Genomic DNA, 23,597 nt, shown 5'->3' on the forward strand with positions numbered 1-23,597 from the left:
TGACAAACTTTTGAAAATATTTAACCGAATTCATCGCATATAAAGGCAGACGCCCAAGTTACATATCCCCGTAATAATTACAATAACAACAACAGCGGCAACAACAATAACAATGATGATGATAATAATAATAATGATAATAATTATAACAACAACAACAACAACAGCAGCAGCAGCAGCAACAACAATAATGATGATGATAATAATAATAAGAATAATAATGGTAATGATAATGAAATAATAATATAATGATAAAAATGTTAATAATGATAATGATATTATAGCAATAATAATCATAATAATAATAATGATGATGATGATGATGATAATGATAATAATAGTAGTAATACTAATAATAATAATGATAATAATATTAATAATAATAATGATAATAATAATAATAATAATAATAATGATAATAATAATAATAGTAATAATAATAATGATAATAATAATAATAGTAATAATAATGATATTGACCCAGCTTTAGCTCGATCTGCGCCTGATCCGAAGAGCATCAATCCTGTCCGTCTGGGTTCCCATTCACCTCACCTGGGTTGTGTGCATGCACAATGAGGGGAAATAGGTAAATGTCTTGCCGAAGGGAAACACACCATGCATGGCTGAAATTCAAACCGCGACTGCCCTCTGATTGTAAAAAAAAGTTGAGAGTTCACCACGAGACATATATCAATTGATTCATTTATTCTAGTACTGTAATATACTCCAAGAATATACTTTTGTTATACTTATATTTTGAATAATTAATAAAATCCACCATTATACCTAAGGGGAAGAAAAAGGCCTTTATAGTGCCCCCAAGACAGGTTTCCCCCCTTTTTTGTCAGATTTTTTTATTGTGGGAAATTGTGATGTCCTTGTTATCCCCCCCCCCCCCCCGACGAGGCCACTCATCACATAGGATACTAAAAAAAAAAGATTATATACGGTTCAGTAGGGTTCAGTAGGCACGGACCTGGTCACCTGGGAGCGATTTTCTAAAATTTAGGGGAGAGGGGGTGGTGTAAAGAAACAAATTGACAAAACCAATTTTTTTCACTTCTATATCAAGGTGATTGTGACTAAGGAATAACTGACAAGCAAAAAATGAAAATGAAAATGAAATAAAATAAAATAAAATAAAATAAAATAAAATAAAATAAAATAAAATAAAATAAAATAAAATAAAATAAAATAAAATAAAATAAAATAAAATAAAATAAAATAAAATAAAATAAAATAAAATAAAATAAAATAAAATAAAATGAAATGAAATGAAATGAAATAAAATGAAATAAAATGAAATAAAATGAAATAAAATGAAATAAAATGAAATAAAATAAGATAAAATAAAATGAAATGAAATAAAATAAATTGAAAAATTGATAAAGATACAAAAAAGTAAACGGATTTAACTTCTGATTTTGGTAGATTTGAATTTGAAGGAGATTCTTATAACAAACATTTTTGTGGTCCTACATAAAACTTAACAACACGTATAATTCATTTGCTTGATGTATAATCAGTTATTTTCATCTATTTTTTTCTTAGTATGTTATATTAAATCAACATTATTACATATTTTCATATTTGGAATGATAAAATAAAACAAAATGTATAAAATACATTTGATTAAAGGAAGAAAGGCCAATCGTAATGGAAGCAATGTGGCAATAGAAATAAGAAGAATGATAAAAATCACTCTTAGTAAACTATACAATACTTTTTATCAAAAGAGTCTTTTAGGCTCTATATTTTTTTTATGAAATTGAGAGAAAAAAATATATATTGATTATCAACAATTGGCTTGCCATAGCTTATCGACGGAGAATTCTGCTGCTAGCCGAACCTGCTGAGCTAGCGCTAGCGATAGACAATTTTGCTTGATTATGTTATTTGGCGATGTCCGCAGACACTTTTTGCATCATCAGGGTGATTATTACGTGAGTATGAAATGCTGTTATTAGGGTTAGATACCTCATTTGAATGTTAGCTTGCAAATGCTGAAGATCATGTGTCACTCAGATTTTTTGCATTTTGGGGGGTAGGAGAGCTGGCGACAAGCAGGCCGACAGACCCGGCTAGGTCGACGGTAGACAGCTGGCAGCCGTCTGTTTCGAGGAGTTTTTTTTAACTTTTTTTATTTTTTTTATTTCTCCTCGTACACAGACGGCTCGCTAGCGTGCAGCCACCATTAGGGGACTTGCAATGCAAAATCCCCCCGTCGGGGCTCTTCAATTTTTGTCTTTAATGAATAAAAATTTTGAAAATTAACGCGACCAAAATGCAAATTAATATTCCCTCTTGGCATTAATTGCCAAAAAACTGAGAAAAATCAAGTTAAAAGGAACATAAACAGTGACTTACCTCGGCTGTCGCGCAAATTCACTTCCCCGTTTTATCCGCTCTTAAGTACATAAACATATGGCCATTGAGTCCCCTGTACAGATCGCGCTAGAACTTCGGTCTCTGTATTTGGTGAGTGAAGCCAACGGAGTTCAGCTGAACAACCAACATAACAGAGACCGAAGCTTTTGGTCTAGGTCGACGGGTGCTTTCCGATGACTCGATGGTCAGATGTTCATTGACATTGTGAGTGGATGACTTGATGAAAGTGAGCGTTAACTTGAGGCCTAGCCAGGATGACGTTATGTTAAATGGAAAGCAGAGCCACTTTCAAAGTTTGAATTTCATGTCAAATTATATTTAGCAAAATTATAATCATGAATGATGAATAAAAAACTATAGTAAAACTAAAAGTAAAAGTAAAACAAAGTTAAAAAACATTAGAATCTATTGATCTAAGACCGAGATTCTAGACTAGAATCTAACTAACAAATTTGATCTATATTTAAGTTGTCATGGTTGTGTAGACCCAACATTAGATAGCTTAAGCCTTAATATAGTTTCATAACTAACTTATATCGGCTTAATGATTTTTTTTAGGCACATTAAATTGTAAATTAACTACATGTATGTAATTATGTTAGACCCTGAATCTAACAAAAAAATCCTTATTTTTCTTCTCTTGAAATACATGAAAAATTCATTATTAATAAATTGAGTCAGTGTGTCAAATGATTAAAAGAAGACGTGCTTATCTCACATTGTAGTAAGAGAATGGAAAGAAGGGGAATGAGGAGAGGAAAAAGAGGGGAGTGGGAGGAGGAAGGGAGAAATAAAAGAGGTATAATGGTGGGCCCCAAGTCTGCGCACCTAACAATTTGAGTTAAGATTTAACATGAATTTCTTCTTATTTCACAAAATCTTTCAGTTAATAATGTTCCTTATATAATTATGAGTAAGTGTACCAAATTTTTCATTGAAAAATGAAAGAAAATATAGGATTTTCTTGAAAAAACCTCGGGCAGTCATTTTCAGATTGAAAAAAAAATGGTACCCCATGTCTGCTCACTCATTCACTTTGCTCACGATTCAGGGATTTTGATGAGAAAGGCTGCATTTTGAGGCCGTCACATGAAATGCCCAAATTTCTTTATTTTTCCACCATTTTGAGTCAGATTTTTTTATGAATACCTGTCTATGTATTGCATGTGTAAAGTCTGTGTTCGTTGCGTATCTTCTTTTACTAGAATCGCACAAATACGCGTGTGCGCAGACAAGGGGGACTGCGCAGACTTGGGGGAACTTGCCATACCGGTAGGAGGTAAAAAAATAGTTGTTTAAATAAAACAAAACATGGATCTCGGTGAAGAAAAAGAAAGAGTTGACTTTGTATTGTCATTAGACATACAGAATAAAGCAGATCAAACATGTTACGGGCCTTAGAATGGGACTCATTGGAAGACGGATGTAAACAAACGAGGAACTTCAATTTCTTTTGTGGTTATAATAAAATAGCACTGGGTAGTCACATAAAAAATGACAACAAATATGTTGGCCATGGGGGAATTAGAGGTGAAAATGTTGTTGTACGGGACATTTCTGAGTCCCGTACGACACAACATTTTCACCTATCATCAAACATTTTTTGTTGGTAATCAGTTTATCACATGACTACCCACTATAACTCGATTATTGACAAATTTTTTTTTTTAATTGCTCGAGCAATCAGCTAAGAGACTTGAAATTGTTGTCGAAATGTCCCGTACGACACGTATGGGATCGCCGGTAAGTAGTAACCTGCTTGCTCAGTGATCTCACATTCATCAACAAAGTTGGGAGAGGACAGCAAGTCTGCATATGCCGACTTAACCCAAGACAAGACAAACAACAGCTTCACAAATTTAAGCTAGTAAAATATATATCAAAATTTAACTCAATCAGAGACAAGAGTTTTCTAGAGACCTAATCCCCTCAATTATTTATTTACCTTGGAAGTAAGCATAAAGTTATACACAACTTATTTTCATATTCCTCTACTGTTGATGATAATTTTGCCACATTAACTTGCCACTTGCTGCATCATCATGGAGGAGAGAAACACCATGGTAATTGACTGCGATGCAGGCATAGATGATGGGTTGGCAATCATGATGGCATTGGCCAATCCGATGGTCAAACTTATCAGCATAACATGCGTCAATGGGAATTCTCCTCTTGAAATGGTTGTCATTAATGTCCTTCGGGTCCTTCAGAAGTGCAGACGACTTGATGTAAGTTGTTTTTAAAGAATTATTTCATGATACGTGTACATTATTTTGAAGGATAGTTTACTGAAGGATTAATCATAAGTTATTTCCTTTTTTGTTTGTGGCATTTCAGGATATTTAAAGCTATTGTTTGTAAAGAAACAAAAGAGTAATTAATATTCATTCTTTAATTTGGGTGCTCCAAAGTTTTCATAACTTTCTGCACTACATACAGCAATATGTAAAGTAAATGAAATTTTCTACGTGAGGAAGGAAGGGTATCGGCCTACTATAAATAAACTGCAAATACCAATTATTATATAAGATTTTGGGGACCATTATAGTTCATATGTAGCTACATGGTAATTTTATATTCATTGACTCAATTTTTTCATTGTGCTCATATTTTTCAGCTATATTTGGGATTATGTTCTGTTTTATATTTTTCCAGTGGAAACTGAATTTCTATGTATTTGTTTACAGCGACCCAGTAAACTATCTAATATCTAGTATCTGAATTCATACATCCATCCTTGTATTTATTATTGGAAATTCTTATTTTCATATGCACACACATTTTCCCTTTTTTATGAGTATTATTTGATTCAATTTTAAAAAATGACATTTTGGGGGAAGGAGATAATTTTACTGATTGCGTAATATTGTTTTTTTTAATGATAAACTGAGTTGGCAACTAATTTTTGACCTTTGAACTTTTCTTCTCCTGCAGATTCCTGTATACTCTGGTGCTACAAAAGACATCCTTGGCACTGCTCAGGTGACCTCCACTCATGGACATGATGGACTTGGAGATATCCCCAATCCAGAGACCCCACCCCCTCGAGATCTTATCCAATCAGAGCATGCCGTAGAAGGACTAATCCGCATGGCTAATGAGCATCAAGGACAAATCACCCTTGTTGCTATTGGTCCTTTGACCAACGTAGCTCTCGCCATGAAGCTAGACCCGCAGTTTACCTCTAAACTGAAGGAACTGGTCATTATGGGTGGTAATATTTTAGGTAAGATCTTTGCACATTCCATAATGATTTCTGAGGTTCTTTGTGGTTTTAATGAGTCTTTGTGATTGGAAAGTAAGCTCATCATAACAGGATGCTAAACACTAGATGCTTAATCTTTGTCATCTTTCTGATTGTGCTTAGTCTTATGCTATGTAAAGTTGTCTGCTTAAGGACATTCCACAGTTAAAGTGAAATCTATGTCATTTTCACCAAACTTTGCACATAGATACTTTAGAACCTTAATATTCGAAATATGCAAAAATTAACATAGGTCCATGTGCTTGATTTTTTGCTATAGAGCTTCAAAGTTCACCCAAATTGATGTTCTTAAGAATTGCGCATTCAAAAGAATTTGGCATTTTTAGACCGCCCAAGATTACTACAATGAGTTTAAACCTCTATTACTCAGTCAAAATACGTGAAAAAGTCATCAAATTCTGCAAGACAGTTAATAATTGTATCATTAGAATGGAGAATCTATGTATAGTGCTATTTGTTTGCAATTTTAAGTTTAACAGCACTGTCAGTTCTTAAAAATGGCGTAAAAGATAACAGAATCCCAATCTAAAAAATGTGAAATTTCAGTAACTAACTACAAACGTACAATAAATGCTGCACTTTATTCAAAATCCATGTCATTTTCACCAAAATTTGCATAGTTGTAGAGGAAGGTATACCTAAGAGGTACAAACATTAAAAAATAGGGGTTCATGTGCTTGTTTTTAAACTATCAGCATTTTTATTAGAGCAAATGTGCTTTTTAAAACACCAAAAATGCGCCGAATGCTTTGTATCTGTGTGAAGAAAAAAATCAAAACCACTCTACCATTTATTCAAACTCAGGGTAATATTAGTGATTCTTGGTAGCACTGCAGAGTATAGTATTTTGAAATTGAAGATAATTTTTTTTTAATGGTCCATGGAATAATTCAATTTTTTAGCTTCATGAAATAACGCATCGGATCTGCAGTTAAAGTGCAGAAGATGAGAAAAATCAGCTCATACCCGCAGCTAGTCAATCACCTGTTCATCCATTGTGACGTCAGCGCGCAGAGTGTAAACTATGCGCAGATCAAAATGCGCACAAACATAACTGTGGAACGTCCTTAAGCTTTACAGATAAAACATGAAATGAATCTAGATGATAATAGATATGATTTTCATTACAGATCGAGAATGCAATCTTAAACACATAGGAGTAATGCTGAAAATTTGTTCACAAATTATTATTACCTCCTATTAAAGCCTCTTTATTTACTATCTATTGTCCATGGCAGACTGCATATGCATATTAATGAGTCAAAAAGAAGAGGATCGAGGGTATTTGTATTCCAGTTAATCATGACTTAGCCGTGAACCAGAATAGCTTGGTGGTTGAGTCACTGCCCGACAAGCAGTAGATGACAGGTTCGAATCCCACTGGTACCAATTTTTTCTGACCTATGATTTTCATTACAGATCAAGCATGCGATCGTAAACACATAGGAGTAATGCCAAAAATTTGTTCTCAAGATAAAATCCATCAGAAATTCAATTTTCAAAAGGTATTTCTAACCCTATGTAGAAATCCTCCCCCTTCCGTATGCGATGTTGTACCCCCTCAATTTTTTATCTCTTAACCTTACTGTATTCAAAGGAATAGGTGACCTTTGTATAAATCTTTACAGTTTGATTTAATTACATTCCATATTTACGTTTGTTTTAGCTACAGGAAAACGTTTTCCAGCATCAGAGTTTAATTTCACGGTAGATCCCACAGCCGCTCATATTGTTGTGACTGGAACTCAATGCCCGACAACTCTTGTACCTTTAGAGACTTGTATCTCTCATAGCGTATCAAATGTAAGTAAATTTGCATGGTTTTGTAAGTGACATTAAGGCAACATACCCAGAGTCATAGCTGTGTATTTCCCGAAGGAATCCAGCGAGCATTTTGTGGTTTTCTTTGCATTCCACTATCAACCAGAACAATGGGGATTTTAAAAAAGTGCTGCTGCAAGATGTTTCGTGCCTGTACCCGTATTGTAGGGTTCCTCCTCAAAAGACCAGACACAGACTCTTGGTAATGTGCCTAATTGTCAATAATTTTAATAATCTTTTTTTTTGTTTTACCTCTCATGAGGATGATTTTCAAAGCTACTTCCCACTAAAGTTGGTCACTGCATGCAATAAGTTTTGAGTCGTCTGTCCATTTGTCCAATGTAGGTCATTAAACTTGTCAACAAGAATTAAGACAATTTAAAATCTTTATCTCAATATAAATGTGGATGTATAAAGAAATTAAAGGGATAACTAACCAGCACTTCAACCCTACCTCTAGAAAAATAAAGAATGGTGAAAAAAATACTCCTCATTAACCAACTAAAAACTATTTTTAATACTGGAAACAATATATATTAATGTATATTGTTATCCAACTTTACCTTTAGGCCCTATGTCTTCAAATTCATTACATAGAGAGGATGCTATTTTATTAAACTCTCTTGATAGGTAGAAATCATTAAGGTATCACTTTATCAATATTACGTTTTGTTGCTACAGTCTTGGTTCGAGAGTCTACAACATTCTGAGAAGTCCAGGTTTGTGGCAGCCATGTACAGAGGTCGTTTGAATGAATCAAAGATGGGCAAGAAATCTGAATGCCTGGTTGCTGATGGATGTGCCGTGGTCGTTGCGATCTACAAAGCAGCTATCAAGAAAGCCATGTACTCTCCTTGCAAGGTTGAACTGCATGAAGGAATGACTAAAGGGCAGATGGTTACTACTAAGATCTTGCGACCGTGGGCCAAGTCATTTTCAGGTCCTGAGATCAACGTGGTGTTAGAGCTGGATATGGAGACATACTACCAGATGTTAAATGAAGCAGTTCGATGAGAGTCTTCCCACTTAGTTACTGGTCAATTCTTTGATCTCCATGCGATGAAAAGGTACCAGATCCATCTAATTCCAGTATGCATTTAGTATTTGTTAGGATACCTTGGTTGCTTTTGCCGAGATGCTCCCCAGGGAGTGGAGAATAATGTTTGGACAAGCTACATGTATAATCTGAATCAGATTATACATGATGATCAGAATATTATCATATACCTAAAGATGCTTAGTTCTTAAACATTCTGATGTATTTTAGCATTTAGTCCTGTATCGGCCACACAGAAACGTTAGTGCCATACCATGCATTAAGAGAGGCTCTGTTAAAACTGGTAGTCATAGGGACTACTAATATCACAACAATGTGTAATTTTTATCTGGGTTCAACGGCTGACATCACAATTCTGAAGATATGACTAGGCTTGTGTTTTGGGCTCTGTTAATGCTAACAATGTTTCTGAGTGGCCGGTACTGATCATGATTTTGATTAGTGGAAAAAATTGTGTCAAATTAATTCAGAAGATTTGTTTGTAAGGACATGTGTAAAGGGGTAGAATTTCTTTGGAAGATTGACCTATGTTGAATAGTTACATATATACAGTGTGTCCCACAAAAAAGGAAACCCGTTTTTAGAGATGGATTTCACAATTATAAAATGTTTTTACTATAAATTTTTTACGTATGGTAAGAGTAGAATTTTGTCTTTAATTTGAGACCAAAAGCTTAACAAATCGTTCACGCATAGCAGATTACAAACAATAAATATTGAGGCATGTCAGAAACGATTTGCACAGAAACTCATGTGTTAATCTGACTCCACACTCATTTCAGTGATCAGTGAGAGAAGCTTTAATAACAAAGAATACAAAAGAAATGCTAATGAGCCAATCGTCGAATATGCACGGTCGTCGTATCACGAACCAATCTTGTCAAAATTTTCGGTGCAACCTGTTTTTGACACTAAAATTTCAAACTGGTCCTACTCATTAATGCAGGAAAGTGTTCGTCTCATATAAGTTATCAAAATATAGAGGAATAATTTAATGGTATGGTGATATAAATGAGATATCATAATTCATTTGCCTTTGAAGAAAATTGGCATGGGAATCTCGGTTGGATGCACTGTATATAAGTAATATGATGTGTTCAATTGGTAAAAACAGAGAAAGAGGTAATTAGTGAAATGAAATAGGTCTGAAATACTTAACTAATGTTCATGTTTAGGATGATCAGTTTGGATTATATTGAGTAAAATAACAGAGAGGGGAAAAATGAGAGGAAGGATGAGATAAAGAGAAAGCTACATCAAAGATTTTAACCAACACACAATAAACTATGCACATACAAGTACCATAACTTAAATATTTAAAAGGTGTTTGGTTTATTTTATAAACAACAGAGAAATTTGAACAATGATTACAAAACGATATTACAGTTAATAATACATATTTTTTTACTAGGCATTGTAAACCATAATTATAGTGTATTTCAGTGTAGTGTTGTCATTCATACATGTTTATACTTCATTTATGGAGGGAAAATATAGTAAGCAATTTGAAGCAACAATGATAAACTCATATCATACAGAAGTTTAGAAGTGGCCATTCTATTTGTCAAGGTTTTGAGATATTTTATTTTATACGACACCTAGATAGCTCTTGTCATTTCATCAGTTGTGTGATATCAATCATTCAGCTTATTCAACAATGACGTCATCATTTGTGCAATTATGGATCCATTCATTGTGCAATTTTCAATTCATAGGATTTTGTCCATTGCATGCTCGCTGAGACCAAAGGCATTACTCATAAAACGACAGTCAGCAGACGGTGCCTGTACTGCATGCACTTTTGCACCTAACTCATGAATGCAAAATGAGAAGGATTTATTTTAAGGTGTCATTAAAAAACAAATAATGATTTTTTTGTTGTTGTTCAATGGACAGAATATTTCAAAATTAGTGAAAGATGGGATGAATGATCCAATCAAAATGGCTACGTCTTGTTGAATAGATCAGTTTATCTTTCTCCTCATGAAACATTCTGTCTATTGCTCTCATAAACATTCATTATCTGTATTTCACACAGATTTAAAGTGCCGTCATAGGACATAGTACATTTCACTTTTATCAAAGATAGTAAACAGTGGAAAGTACTGTTATCAAAGCTATCAACACCCACCACCATGTGTTTGATGGGGGAAATACTACATTCAGGGGTGGATCCAGGATTTTCCAAAAGGGGGGCACATTTTCCTGAGGAAAAAATTCATAAGCAAAAAAAAAGGGTTTCCAAAAGTTGTGTTTTTAGCGACAGTTGTGTTTTAACAACGCTTTTACATTACAAATTTTAATTGTGCCTCTCAAAAGGGGAGGCACGAGCCGGCATTTGCAAATGGCACTCCAGAAAAGTTTGTCCAAAACTAAAGCCCAGTGCATACTATGTGATCCGATACGCTGTGATTTTTTAATAAATCTCATTTGGCATTAAATATGAACATTCCAAGAAGAAAAATTACTTTATTTGAAGTGAGGCATAATAATAGGAATAATAAAATCATAAGTTGCATTAGGCAAGCATTGTTGTCAGAGTAAAGTTCAAATCGTCTTCAGTTGCAGCCGATGATTGATGTCATTGTGATTTGGAATTGAATTTGCTTTTATTCCGACAGCGAGGCTCGAACTACACTAAATTTTGAATTTAGTAGTCCTACTACTATTCTTATCTCTGATTGCTAAGATTTCATTGGTTGGAATAATCATATCAATTGTTATTATGATTTCTTTGAGAATCGGATCGCAACGAATCGCATAGTGTGCGCTGGTACCACCCCTGTCTTCTATTTATTTATTTATTTATTCATTTATTTCAAATATTCATTCAGGATAAAACATGTATCAGCACAATGGCTGTTTAACATCATGGTCCTGAAGGACAAAATATAATGAGTAAAATAAATTCAATATTCATGAAGATTAATATAGTAGCAACAATGCAAATATACATGTAAGATACAAACAAAATATTAGCAAAAGTGAAGAGTGCAGCAAAAAAGGTTCAAATTAAGATAAATGTGACAAGTGGAGTTTGGAAGTACAAACAAACGTTGGAGGATGTAGGATTAAGTAATAGTCTACTCCAGGGATGGAGCGATAATAGAGGAGATGGGAGTCAGAAAGAAATGAAACAATCAAAATATGCAAGAATAATGAGAAAAGGTCATATTTATGACCTGTTTTTGTAGGTTTTTTTTTCTGTGATCCCATTCTCATCATGCTGCATTGTCATGAATAATTGCACTGATATTTCATCCGCCACTGCGCCCTCTATGTTGAAGGTCTGTTGAAGCTTGCTGCATCTCTATGCAAAAGCTCACAAAAACAGGTGAATTATCATGGATTGTAATACAAAGATTGTTTTTTCATATGTCATTCCGATCTATGTTCTTAATATCATCATCACTCACTACTGTCATCATTAAATCATGATTTTGTGTCTCTAGTCTACCACAATAAAAAAAAATGTAGATCTATAACTTAAAGTAAACTTCAGCACTATTACATACATTTGTTTTTTTTATGTTGAATACAAACATTGCTCTTTTTAAATACATAAACATGTGTGGATTTTTTTAGAAAATGGATAAAATATCAATCACTAATGCACAAATTTAAAACTGTACATAAAAGAAATTACTTATAAAATCTTTACAAATATACAGGATTGGTGATATATAGATTGTATTTACAATATATTTAAAGATAAACATGAAGAAACCTAAACAGTATATTCGTGAATGACAGTAAAGTTATACATGGAATTATAGATTATTTTGAGATAAAATAACATGAAAATTGAAAAGAATGTGAAATCAGGTGCATTATTTCTATTTTGTTAAAAATTATACCCATGCACATAAAACATCAAATGAGAATTTGTCATGAAGAATTTAAATGAAAAATAAAAAACGAAGAGCTAATTTATCTATTAAAAAGCGTGTATAGAGACTGCACTTCGGAGTGTTGATTTGTCTACTACAAATTTGAACGAGAAAAATCAGCACTCCGAAGTGCAGTCACTATACACGCGTTTCAAGAGATAAATTAGCTCTTCGTTTTTTAGAGTGTAGGGTGAGGAAGAGGGGGGGGGGCATAACTAGGGACTGATAGAAAAAAAGAGAAGATAAAATAGAAGAGGGAGAAACATGGGGATATTGTGTATGTGCGTATAGGTGTGTGTGATGGAGAGAGAGAGAGGGAGAGATATGGGGCGGGGAGTGAGAGATAAAATGAGGAGGGGTACAAAAACAAATCAAGCCCATTTTACTGATGCCTCCATTACTTCTGGGAAGGAGATCTTCAGGAAACAAAAATGCTCACAAATTTAAAGTCTTATTTTTTGATAATTTTTTTTAGCCTTCTTAATCAGATTATGTTTGACCTCAATAGATGAGCAAATTTTAAATCTGCCTTACTGTGTACTCCTCTGCATCAAAACTTTATTTTTCCCTCATAATTTTTGCAACAATCACTGTTTTCAGGGATCAGTTGTGATTCAAAATAAAGTTTACAATTTATTTTCCACCTTTGTTTTGACATGTTGGCTAAGGCCGGGGAATCGCTTGGAGTCCCTTTTCGTGCGCGACTAATTTTGTTATATTTTGCGTTGAAACTTCTTTAGAATGAATATCGACTCCAAGCGACCCTTCGAACAATCCGCGAGCTTCCTAACAATATTGCGCACGTTTTGGGCACTTTTGTCGCATCAAATTACGAACGTTGGACATAACCATTTATCGGCAAATGGAGTATACTCGCAAAACGTTCATGAGTTCCGTGAAAACGTCACCTTATTCAATCTGCCAAGCCGACAACGACATTGTGCCAATTTTAAACAAACCGGCCTCAACGATATTGAGCCAATTTACATCAGATCCCTCAGCCGATCTTGATGAGTCACTTCCATCCACCTTCTGTTCTGGCGATGTGACCAATGTGACTCGACTCTTTATTCTTAAAGTTTATACCAGACACCGAAAGTTGACCGATAGTGTATTTGAGAAGCCCAATCCTTGACTTGTTCTATCTCATAAATTCTATTGATTTTAATCCTCTATAAAGTTTATTGTTCGTGCCCAAAACCTGTTGTCTTGAAGTCGTTTTCGTCATCATCCACCATCTCAACTTGACGACGATCCCGCCTTGACGACTGGTGCCTCGCTGGTTGCGGTCGAGCACGCTGCCGCCAACAAGGATTGGCGTTGTTTCTTTCTAGGAATAAAGGAGAACAACAAGAAGACATGGGGTAGTTTGACCAATAAAACGTTTCATGAATGGACTTGTCGGACGTTTTGTCCGACAAGTCCCGTTTCATCCGATAGTTACCATAGTAACAGTGCTTCAAAGCCAGTCACAATCGAGGAAAGTTGTCAGATCTGACAACTTGTCTTTGTCGGAAAAAAATGTTTACGAAACGCTCACCTGAGCAGCATTAAACAACATTTTTCTGTCTGACAAGTCATATCTGAAAACGTTCCTTGATTTTGATTGGCTGTGAAGTACAGTTTGTATGGTAACTGTCGTATAAACAATCCAACTGATCCTTTCATGAAATGCTACAGAATGGTTGAATCTGGCGAGCTAGGTAGTCTCGCGTCCCTTATTTTGAGACAGAATGTTTGTGTCGTGCGCGGCGGTTTCATCAGACATTTTTCAACTTCCGCCCTTTTTTCTTTTTGAAGGGGATGGGTGGGAGAGATCCTCTCCAGTAGGCTACAGGAAATTCTCAGATCTGACAACTTGATAGGTTACACGTATTGATAGTTTTATCATGCTTTCCAGGGGCTCGTTCCATAAAGGACTTGCAACTGTTGTAACTTTGCCATTATGGCAACTACCATGGTAACCTTGATTTTGATTGGCTGCTGAGCCCTGTTACCATGGTAGTTGCCATTTTGGCAAAGTTACAACAGTTGCAAGTCCTTTATGAAACGGGCCCCAGGACACGATGACTCATTCCAAAGTGGCAATGGCATAGCTGTTTGAATTACTTATACTACTTGTTTGATTATATATTTTTATACTAAAATTTATCAAGAAAAAATATTAACATTAACTTGATATGCATACCTTTTTAGCAGTTTCCTGTGAGTAAATCGACACGCACAAAGAACGATGAAAGTAATAGTCGGAGTCCCAATCATGACTGTATATGTTGCTATAACGATGTTTTGTTCCATTGCAATTGCTGCAAAAGAAAATAGAGCAATGATTGTCATTACATTTTGGTCAAGTAAAAAATATACAAAATCGTGTCGACAGGGGTGGTGTCAGGATATAGTAAAATCTCGATAGTCTTCCGGCAGCATGCCTGTGTCGACGAATCCCTATTCGAAATAGGAGGATGTTGTGGTGATGTCTCCGAGAAGATCCATAAAGAATCAGAAATCGCCAAAAACCAGGATAGTAAACTGAAAGCGTACTTTTGAAAGGCCATGTCGGGTTATGATTTTTGTTCCATGCAGTTTGTGCCATCAATATCTCTATTACAACCCTTCTCCTCTTCTATACGGAACTCTTCCTAATTCTCAGTTGTACTATCGAATGTAATTATATGCCATTATTTTGTATTATATTTTCTTTCTGTTGGAAGTAAATTTGAATTCGAATTTGAACTTACTGTCCGGTTCATAATAGCAGTAGTAGAAGCGCGAGTTGTTTGTATAAGGATGCGCTCCGCCGTGGTACTTCATCGAAGGCCATTCAACGTGCTCGAGTCGATGCTTCATACCCCGCACTCGCTGACATTCCGTCGATTTGAGCGGGAAAAGGAAAAATGGAATGACGAAAGGCAATTCGATGGCCGTGTTGACATCGCCTGACTCTGCACAACAGTAGTGGGCCATGCTGATGTTAGTGGTGTATATCGAGAACGGTGTTGGTATGGCTACGGGGTTGTTTCGGAAGTCCTGGGGAATAACGGCCGTTGAGGTGAATGGAAATGTGGAGAAACCTGAAAGAAATGAGATAATAATTTTTTATTTTTTTTATAAAAAAAATTATTGTCAAATTGATATTCGTTGATAAATATAATATATGTAGGCCTAAACCCTTCGCTAATTCTGTTAGGTTTATATCGGCAATCGGTGGCGAGTCCTGGAAAAGATCAGGAGAGGCCGATTTTTTTTCTGACAAACGGAAAAAAAGAAGAAGCTCAACTCCATTAAAGAAAAATCACTTCCCCGCCAATAGTATTTGACAACCACAAAATGGCCACCCCTTCCCCCGGTAGGCCAGTTCCTTCGTTAAATGAATTGCATATATAGGCCTAACTGATTTTATATTTTTTTGTCATATCATGTTGTTATCATCTTTTTATATCTATGTATATTGTTTAAATCAAACAAAGTAAAACAAAGTTTATTTCTCTGGTTTGGATGTGGGTGTGATGTTGTTGGTGGAGTGTGTGTGAATGGGGGAGGAGTAGAGTTATTGCTTTCATCACAAATTCTGAAATAGTGACAGCGGTGGCGTAGAACTGATGTGGCTTGTGGTGTTGGTATACACACTTTGAAAACTATATATCTATATAGTTTCAGCCGTTATCTCTGTTGTCTTATTCCATGTTCATGACAAAATTGTCTCAGAGAAATATGCTTTGTTTGTGCGACTTTATTCAATCATTGCAATTCATTATGCTAAAAGCTACAAGCGATGTGCTTCAAAGGGAATTATGCCAATGATTGTCGAAGAAACTCGTATTCCAGTAATATGTGATATGGAAATATACATTTGAGATTGAAAATACAAGTATAGAATTTAAAAATCAGACAAAAATTTGGAGCGATGGATGAACCCGCGAGTGGAATACATTTCGCCAAGTGATTCTCACGGTTGGCAAAACAGATTATCTTATTATTATTCATCCTTTGCGCTCGCTCAGAAAAAAAAGTAGTTCGGATGCAGTTTGCTCGCTGGAGACGTATGGGGAATGAATATTATTGAAGACAAGATGCATTGCATGTCGAGGAAAGTATGATTGTTGATTGGTTGCTGAAGACGAATTGTGTATATGTTTCAAGTTTGGGAGTGATTTCTCTTCTCGGTCGAGGGTTACTCTCGAGTTATCGGCGCCTGACTTGGAAATCTCAAGAGCGCTTCTTTTCGTTGATGTAGGTTAATCTCTGCTTGGCTGGTTAATCGAGGGTGCCCATAGTCATAAGCATTATGATTTTTTATTTTATTTTAGAGATATACCAATTGGCACTGCAAATGTCGCTTTGTATCGCAATCATCTTGACCGATTTATATATAACTCATGGTTACATTAACCTTTGCTGCATTTTTTTTCCTTCTTTTTTCCACACAAATATTTTTTTCTTCATTTGAACGTGCATGTGCATGTCCAAGTGGCGCCATTGTCTTTGATCGGTCTTAAAAGCTTGCAGGATACAATGTTCATACCGAAGAAAGTGTCCCTAAACCACTGGCGGATTAAGGGGGAAGCCAGCCCGTGCCCCCCCCCCCTTTGAGAGGCACAATTAAAATTTGTAATGTAAAAAAATGCTGTTAAAAAGAAGTGTGCCCCCCCCCCTTTTGAAAGTGAAGACCTTTTTTTTGCTTGTCAAACTTTTTTTCATCGGGAAAATGTGCCCCCCCCCCCTTTTGGAAAATCCTGGATCCGCTCCTACCGTAACATACCACCAATAAATTTGGTAACCGCTGGTCCCATGCACTGGTAACGCTACATTTGATCTTTCGACAATAACACTGGTCCGCCAGTTTCTCTGAAGATCTAAGATGAGGGTTAAGGTTGTGACTGATATGGTTTTGGATTAAGTAAGGTTAATATAGGGTTTGAAGCTCGGGTTTATGATTGGCTTAATGTGTGCATTATCAGTAGAAGCAATCGTTGAAGGAGCAAATGTAAATATCTGAGAATCTATAGTTCTTTGGAACCCCATGTACTTTTCCGCTCGTTCGCTCTGTTCGCATTGTTGGACATTGATCACCGTCCTCAACCTTCCCCAGAGTAGCCATCACTCATGCAGTAATCAGCATGTTTACATAATTATCTGATTGGAGGAATTAGGAACAGAAAGTTGTGAAAACCACATATTTGTCATTGATTTACATCTCCAGGGGTCCGTAACACAAAGGTTATCGATTAATCGCTAACTTGAAAGAACGATTCTGATTGGTTCCTAGTTACTAGTAGTCTATTAAATGCGCATGAACCGACGATCTTGATAGGCTACTTCATTTAGCGATTAATCGCTAACCTTTGTGTTACGGGGCCCAGGTGCTCGTTGCAGAATGTGCTGCAATCAAACGAAAACTTAAAAAAAAAAAATCAAAATTAACTTTATTATCAACCAATCAAACGCGCTTACTGTTCTTCGTTTCTTTTTAGGTGCATTAAACACAACTCTTTGGGTAGCGCGCACTTAACTGAACAATTTCAACGTCTTCAATGAAAATTCCTATAATACAGTGTGATATAGCTGGCATTACATCTAGCAAGAAAATGACGTCACAATGTGAATGGTTGGGAATTCGTGTATTTATAACACCGTGGAATAACATACTTGCTTCTTATGTCAGTCCCAGGAGGCAAATATCCTACTGGCCCCTATTGATTTCAGGTAATGAAAAAACAATCGAGGGATAATGAAACTCGTGTTGTAGCAAATGACGAAATCTTCAAACTTATTTCAATATGACCAACCCCGGGAATTTCCCCGATTAAATACCTTTCATGCATTAGCGGGAAATATGAAATATAAAAAGGAGCGATAAAACTGCATTTTCTAATCTAATAAATTCCCAGATGCAATTAAATCGCCACTAGTGGCATTTTGAGAAGCATGTTCAGATAAGTGCATTTGAGGGTATTTTAATACGTGATGAGTCTCCGCGGGTTTCATTGAGCTCGGGTGTAATGTAGGAACATAATACATGACCATTCTAAAAATATCGAGATGTAAACATTTCTGGATGGATGCAAGTCATGAAGGCTGTGGGCTAAGGTAAGTATACCTGGCCTAATTATATCTTACCTGAAATCAGAATATAGGTTTCATTGTCAACATGACTTTGGTCGATAAAAGAGCCCGCGGGTTTTTGAGGCACATTTCTTGCATGCGATCGGGTGCGGATGGATCCGGGCGCAGGGGTGCGTACATTCTTCCTTTTTGCCCCCAAAATATGATATGCCTTCCCTTATCAACTATGCATCTTTTTTTTTTTCAAAATTCAAAATTTTCACACAATTAGTCTTTTTAGTGTGTGAGGGGGATCCCTTTTGATACCTAGACTTTTGTGGAGTTAAAAAAAAAACAGTCTTGGAGTGATATCAGTTTTTTCCTCCCATTCTTTTTGACAGACAAAAAATAGATAGATGGAGCGTGTGTGTGTGTATGTGCGAGAGAGGTATAGAGAGTGAGGGGGCAGAACTAATACATTTCTCCCTCTAAAAAAGACGCAATTCAATGGCAAAATTTGGCGAGCGAAAAAGGGAGTAATCATCACCGTTGTGATAAACGTATTTTTGTTTGCTTGCTTGAAAATACTGAAAATGTCTGTTTGCTCTCTATGCCCTTCATTACTAAATTCTCGATCCACTCCTGCATATAGGTGTTTACGGTGTTATCAACTCACACCTATGAGTTATTTTCCCAATTCTGAATAGAATCTCACTTTTATCGTGGAAATAATAATTGTTTCTTCTTACTCGTACAATCTCATTTCTCTTGTTCATCATTCAACCATCTAACAACATTATTTTGTTTTAAACATGTTAAAGAAGTAGGCCTATATACTGTCTTAAATGGAAATCACAGTAGGAATCATCTATAGACTCATGCTGTAAAGTAGTCTTGCTAGTCTTAACCTTTTCATGAAACAATTGAAAATAATTGTGACTTTAGACATGTTAGGTATGAATAATTAGGATGGTCATTGAAATGAGAATGATCGGAGTCAATCCGTGATCAGTTTGTTTCTTAGAAGTAGATTTGCTTATAGTATGAGTTCCGTTAGGAGAATCTATTGGGTATATATTAAAAGACTACATCATCGAAATGTAGCCTCTTGCCCGGTATAAAGAAAGTAAGCCCTGACTGAGTACAGTTTAGTACGGAGCCTTTAAAGTGCAATCGACTTGACGACTTGGCCAGATACTTTATCTTGCCATGTCGACATAATAACCTCATTATGTCGACATGGCGAGAGTCGACATGGCGAGATACGTTATCTCGCCAAGTCGACTTATAAAAAGTTATATGTCGACATGTCGAGATACGGTATCTTGCCAAGTTGACTTATAAAACGTTATATGTCAACTTGGCGAGATATTTTATCTTGCCAAGTCGACTTATAAAACATTATATGTCGACATGGCAAGATAAAGTATCTCGCCAAGTCGTCAAGTCGATGGCACTGTAAAGGCTCCGTAGTTTATAGGATGTTTTATTGATGCTATTTACTATTCGTATAGCGTATTGTCTCTAAAGGCTATATTACCCCCAGCAAAATGTATTCGAATAAGGAGAAAATATCGAACCAGAATCAAAATTTTCATGTAATCTCTCCAATTTGAAAAAATAAATATCCAGTAAAAAAATATTTTTTTAATAGAGGGCCTTATATATTTGATATCTTTGTTTTTATAATAATCTAGGAATGAATTGAATTTGAACGATGACATGATATTTTATGGGGGATTTACCAATACATTAAATAGGCTTGAAATATGACTATATATCAGCGACTAGGCTTAATCGCGATTTTACTGTTTACAGCGCTTTTGATCATTGTCACTTTTTCTATTCACATTCGACCACATTTCAACTATGAGATCTTTATATACAGATAATTATTGTTTAACATCTAGAGAAGATGACCGATCACTTAACTTTGACATTTCGAGGATAAGGAAGCGAAAGTAGGCATGGGAATGTTTAAACCTTATTTCCACTCATTAAATTCTCAAATGAACCCCAAACAAATCCCATAATGATAAATGTAAGATTTTAAATCAGATAATCATTAAAAAAAATGATGGACTCGTCGAAATCACCCAGATGGATTAACATCAATACATGAAGTTACGAATAAGCTTTGTTGTTGTTATGATGGATATCTTCCCTGGCATTATCAATGATTGAATCTCAAAAGCTTTGTAAATATTTACACTTTTAATGAAGTTGTCACATGAGATCAAGGGCCATGATTAGGGAATGAGTGATAACGCGTGCTTCGCAAATTTCCTCATGTTTTCATTTGCCTCGAACAGCTTTACAATAATAGAGCGATGACGCCAGATTATAAAGCACAGAGAAGGTTCCCCCTTTTTCCTTTTAATCTTTTTATAAGGCCGCCATCAATTTTAAGCTTAACCGATCGCGTTGGGGGTCTCCTGCGTTCATTAATTTTTTTTTTGTAAAAGAATATCTTACATTCACATCGTTATTTTGTATTCATTATGTACTATGACTATATAATTTATATTGTGGATTATTTTCTATATTGTATAATGTAAATTCATTGTATAATTATGTATTCTATTATTTTGAACGCGGAAATAAAAGCAAACAAATTATGTGAAATGATCAAGATTTTATACAATAAAAGAGCATACTGCGGACATGACACACCAGCCAAACCTATCTAAACAATAAACTGATGGAAAGGTGTAAACGACCCTCTTAAGCTAAAAGGGCTAACAAGTGACAGTGTATTTAATAGGGGTCGAAAACGCTGTCAATCATCAGCCCCTTTCCCACCCTTTTCGTCTCTTGTGTTTTCAGAGTGCATTCATGCTTATACAGTATCTGGTTTCACCGAATATTGGTAATTAAAACTTAAAGATTAAAAAACTTCATTATCTTTATCAAATTTTGATTAGAATTCAGTGTTCTACCCGTTGAAGTTTACTAAATTTATTTATATTGTTTGTACTTGGTTTACATGACCAATTCATCCATTTGGCTGCGACTCATGTTTTTGATAAACCTCTATTGGGATTGAATTGAATTTATATTTTTATTTTCAGCCTTGAGTACACTCCTTTAAAACCATATACAGGGAAGGGAAGAGTGGTCTCCTTCATATACCCCCCCCCTCTATATCATACCTGACTCGAAGCCTTTTGGACACGACCCATGTGACCATTCCCATCTTTTCTCTTCCATGTTTGCCTCAGCGTTCCCTATTCCATATACACAGTATTGCCCATCGGGTAACGATGTATACGATGCGGCTTCACCTTGTCCAAATCCGTCTGCTACTGGTACGCCACTAAATGAAATAAGTGATTAATGGAAAATATGTCAGATTTAGAGACTAAACATAATATATATATATAAGTGAGAAAAATTATACATGTACAACATGCAGCTTTGGCAACTCTTTTTAATCCAAATTTTGTGAAAGAAATGGGTAAGCGAGTAATGAATAAAATCAAGTACTACATAATCGAATAAATTCGATTATGCTGTACTTGATGTTGTACTCTATATTGTATTTTCGATTTGTGCATATAGTATAAATCAAGCAAAGGGTAGATTCGTTGGCTTTAGTAGAGGCACACCCCCTTTGCTCCCCAGGGCCCCGTTGCATAAAGAGTTACTCTTACAATAACTTTGCCATCCAATGGTAACTACCATGGTTGCAATGTCCAACAGCCAATCAGCATCAATGATATCAGGAAAGTTAAATTTGGATGGTAAAGCTACCATAACAGTAACTTTTGTGTAACGGGGCCCTAAATGTACACGTATAATCCATTATTGTGAGAGGTGCCCCATTTTGCTTGCCTGACTTTTTTAAATTATGATTTACATAATACTCGAATGCATGCTTCCTTCAGGTTTAGTGTTTCTCTGCAAACTAAAATTTGCCTGGAAGAAAGAAGTCAATTGTGAAATCTATTAATGTAAACATATTTCAAACCAAATTTCTGTTTAAATATCACTTGCTTCCTTCTGTCAAAGTAGGACAGTACATCGATAAAATTGCCAGATCTAAAAAAAAAAACATTACTCACGCGTCCAACGAATCGTCCGATTCGCTGTCCCACATACAGAAACGAATGTTAACCTCATGAGCATTATCCCTTTCGACAATCAGCGAAAGATGAAACTCGACGGATATCTGAGTTAGTGTGATAAGATTCGTATAAGAAACTGTCAGATGTACCGGCGTCCAGTTGTCTGTATAGTTTCATCGAAGGAATGAAAAAAGAAGAAGAAAAAAAGAACTTTGTGAGAGGTTGAAGGATAAACATGATGAATATTAGAAAGATTAATTGATTGACAGGAAGGAAAGAAAGAGTGAGATATGTGTGAAAGAGAGGAGAGTGATGGACTGAAATTAAGGAATTAAAGACAAGAGAGACGGGAAGCGAAGGGGAGAGAGGGGGAAGTGAGATATATGTAGTAGAGAGAGAGATATATATATAGATAGATAGATAGATAGGTAGATAGATAGATAGATAGATGGATGGAAATGTATATATATATATAATTATGTATATATATATATATATAGAGAGAGAGAGAGAGGGGGGTGGGAAAAGATAGATAACAGAAGAGGTGAATCATGGTCACATAGTCATTGATATCTTCGATAATATTGGTCGAAATAACCCATTTGTTAGTGAACAAGTGCCTGACCGATAAAAGTGGTCACACCCCTCAACAAATTTATTGGTTAGTTTCTACCAGACATATATGGTTGACATCGATAATTTTTGTCGGTCGGACACATATTATTTACCAAAAATATGGGTTACTTTGATTAATCGATTTTAAGAGTGTAGAAATATATGAAACATAGTTTAGGAAAGATTATTACCTGCGCATCCCGTCAAAGGGGCTGGTATTGCATAACGTGTTCTTGTTGATAAGGCCATAACTGCATATTGAATAAGAACAACAATAGCAAAAATATGAAATCAACATTTCTAACCCTAGCATTGTTAAATAAGGTAAACCTTAGAAATACAGAGAGAACAACCTCCGGTATAACATGAAGTCCTAATACTATTTCATTTCACACAATCTATTCAGCTGCAAGTATGTCGGTTAGTTTTCATGTGAAAACTGTCCGGTTGCG

The 23,597-nt window shown here is 35.5% G+C and overlaps 2 protein-coding genes across 2 annotated transcripts; one reads left to right on the plus strand and one right to left on the minus strand.

Annotated features, from left to right (window-relative positions):
* The first annotated feature begins 1,851 nt into the window (after positions 1 to 1,851).
* LOC129277637 (uncharacterized) lies at positions 1,852 to 11,523 on the plus strand. The gene is made up of 5 exons (XM_054913790.2): positions 1,852 to 1,943; positions 4,374 to 4,616; positions 5,323 to 5,614; positions 7,320 to 7,456; positions 8,156 to 11,523. Exons 2-5 carry the CDS (start codon positions 4,431 to 4,433, stop codon positions 8,486 to 8,488), a joined length of 948 nt encoding a protein of 315 aa, XP_054769765.2. The 5' UTR covers positions 1,852 to 1,943; positions 4,374 to 4,430; the 3' UTR covers positions 8,489 to 11,523.
* A 1,478-nt stretch (positions 11,524 to 13,001) lies between these two features.
* Positions 13,002 to 23,394, minus strand: LOC129277638 (uncharacterized). The gene is made up of 6 exons (XM_064110168.1): positions 23,337 to 23,394; positions 22,528 to 22,693; positions 21,616 to 21,779; positions 15,160 to 15,492; positions 14,610 to 14,727; positions 13,002 to 13,747 (listed from the first exon to the last, which is right to left on the minus strand). The coding sequence occupies exons 1-6, from the start codon at positions 23,392 to 23,394 to the stop codon at positions 13,603 to 13,605; spliced, it is 984 nt and encodes a 327-aa protein (XP_063966238.1). The 3' UTR covers positions 13,002 to 13,602.
* Positions 23,395 to 23,597: the final 203 nt, after the last annotated feature.

The sequence above is a fragment of the Lytechinus pictus genome, chromosome 15 (assembly GCF_037042905.1).
Source record: "Lytechinus pictus isolate F3 Inbred chromosome 15, Lp3.0, whole genome shotgun sequence".
Lineage (NCBI taxonomy): Eukaryota > Metazoa > Echinodermata > Echinoidea > Temnopleuroida > Toxopneustidae > Lytechinus > Lytechinus pictus.

What these genes read in the sequence shown, in the direction of transcription:
- LOC129277637 (XM_054913790.2), top strand. Translation starts at nt 4,431, where the DNA reads ATGGAGGAGAGAAACACCATGGTAATTGACTGCGATGCAGGCATAGAT. An exon ending in TATGGGTGGTAATATTTTAG is followed by an intron (nt 5,615 to 7,319) that starts GTAAGATCTTTG and finishes CGTTTGTTTTAG; the next exon opens with CTACAGGAAAACGTTTTCCA. An exon ending in TCTCTCATAGCGTATCAAAT is followed by an intron (nt 7,457 to 8,155) that starts GTAAGTAAATTT and finishes TTGTTGCTACAG; the next exon opens with TCTTGGTTCGAGAGTCTACA.
- LOC129277638 (XM_064110168.1), bottom strand. Translation starts at nt 23,394, where the DNA reads ATGGCCTTATCAACAAGAACACGTTATGCAATACCAGCCCCTTTGACG. An exon ending in CTGCTATTATGAACCGGACA is followed by an intron (nt 14,728 to 15,159) that starts GTAAGTTCAAAT and finishes TTTCTTTTGCAG; the next exon opens with CAATTGCAATGGAACAAAAC. An exon ending in CACAGGAAACTGCTAAAAAG is followed by an intron (nt 13,748 to 14,609) that starts GTATGCATATCA and finishes ATTCCTAGAAAG; the next exon opens with AAACAACGCCAATCCTTGTT.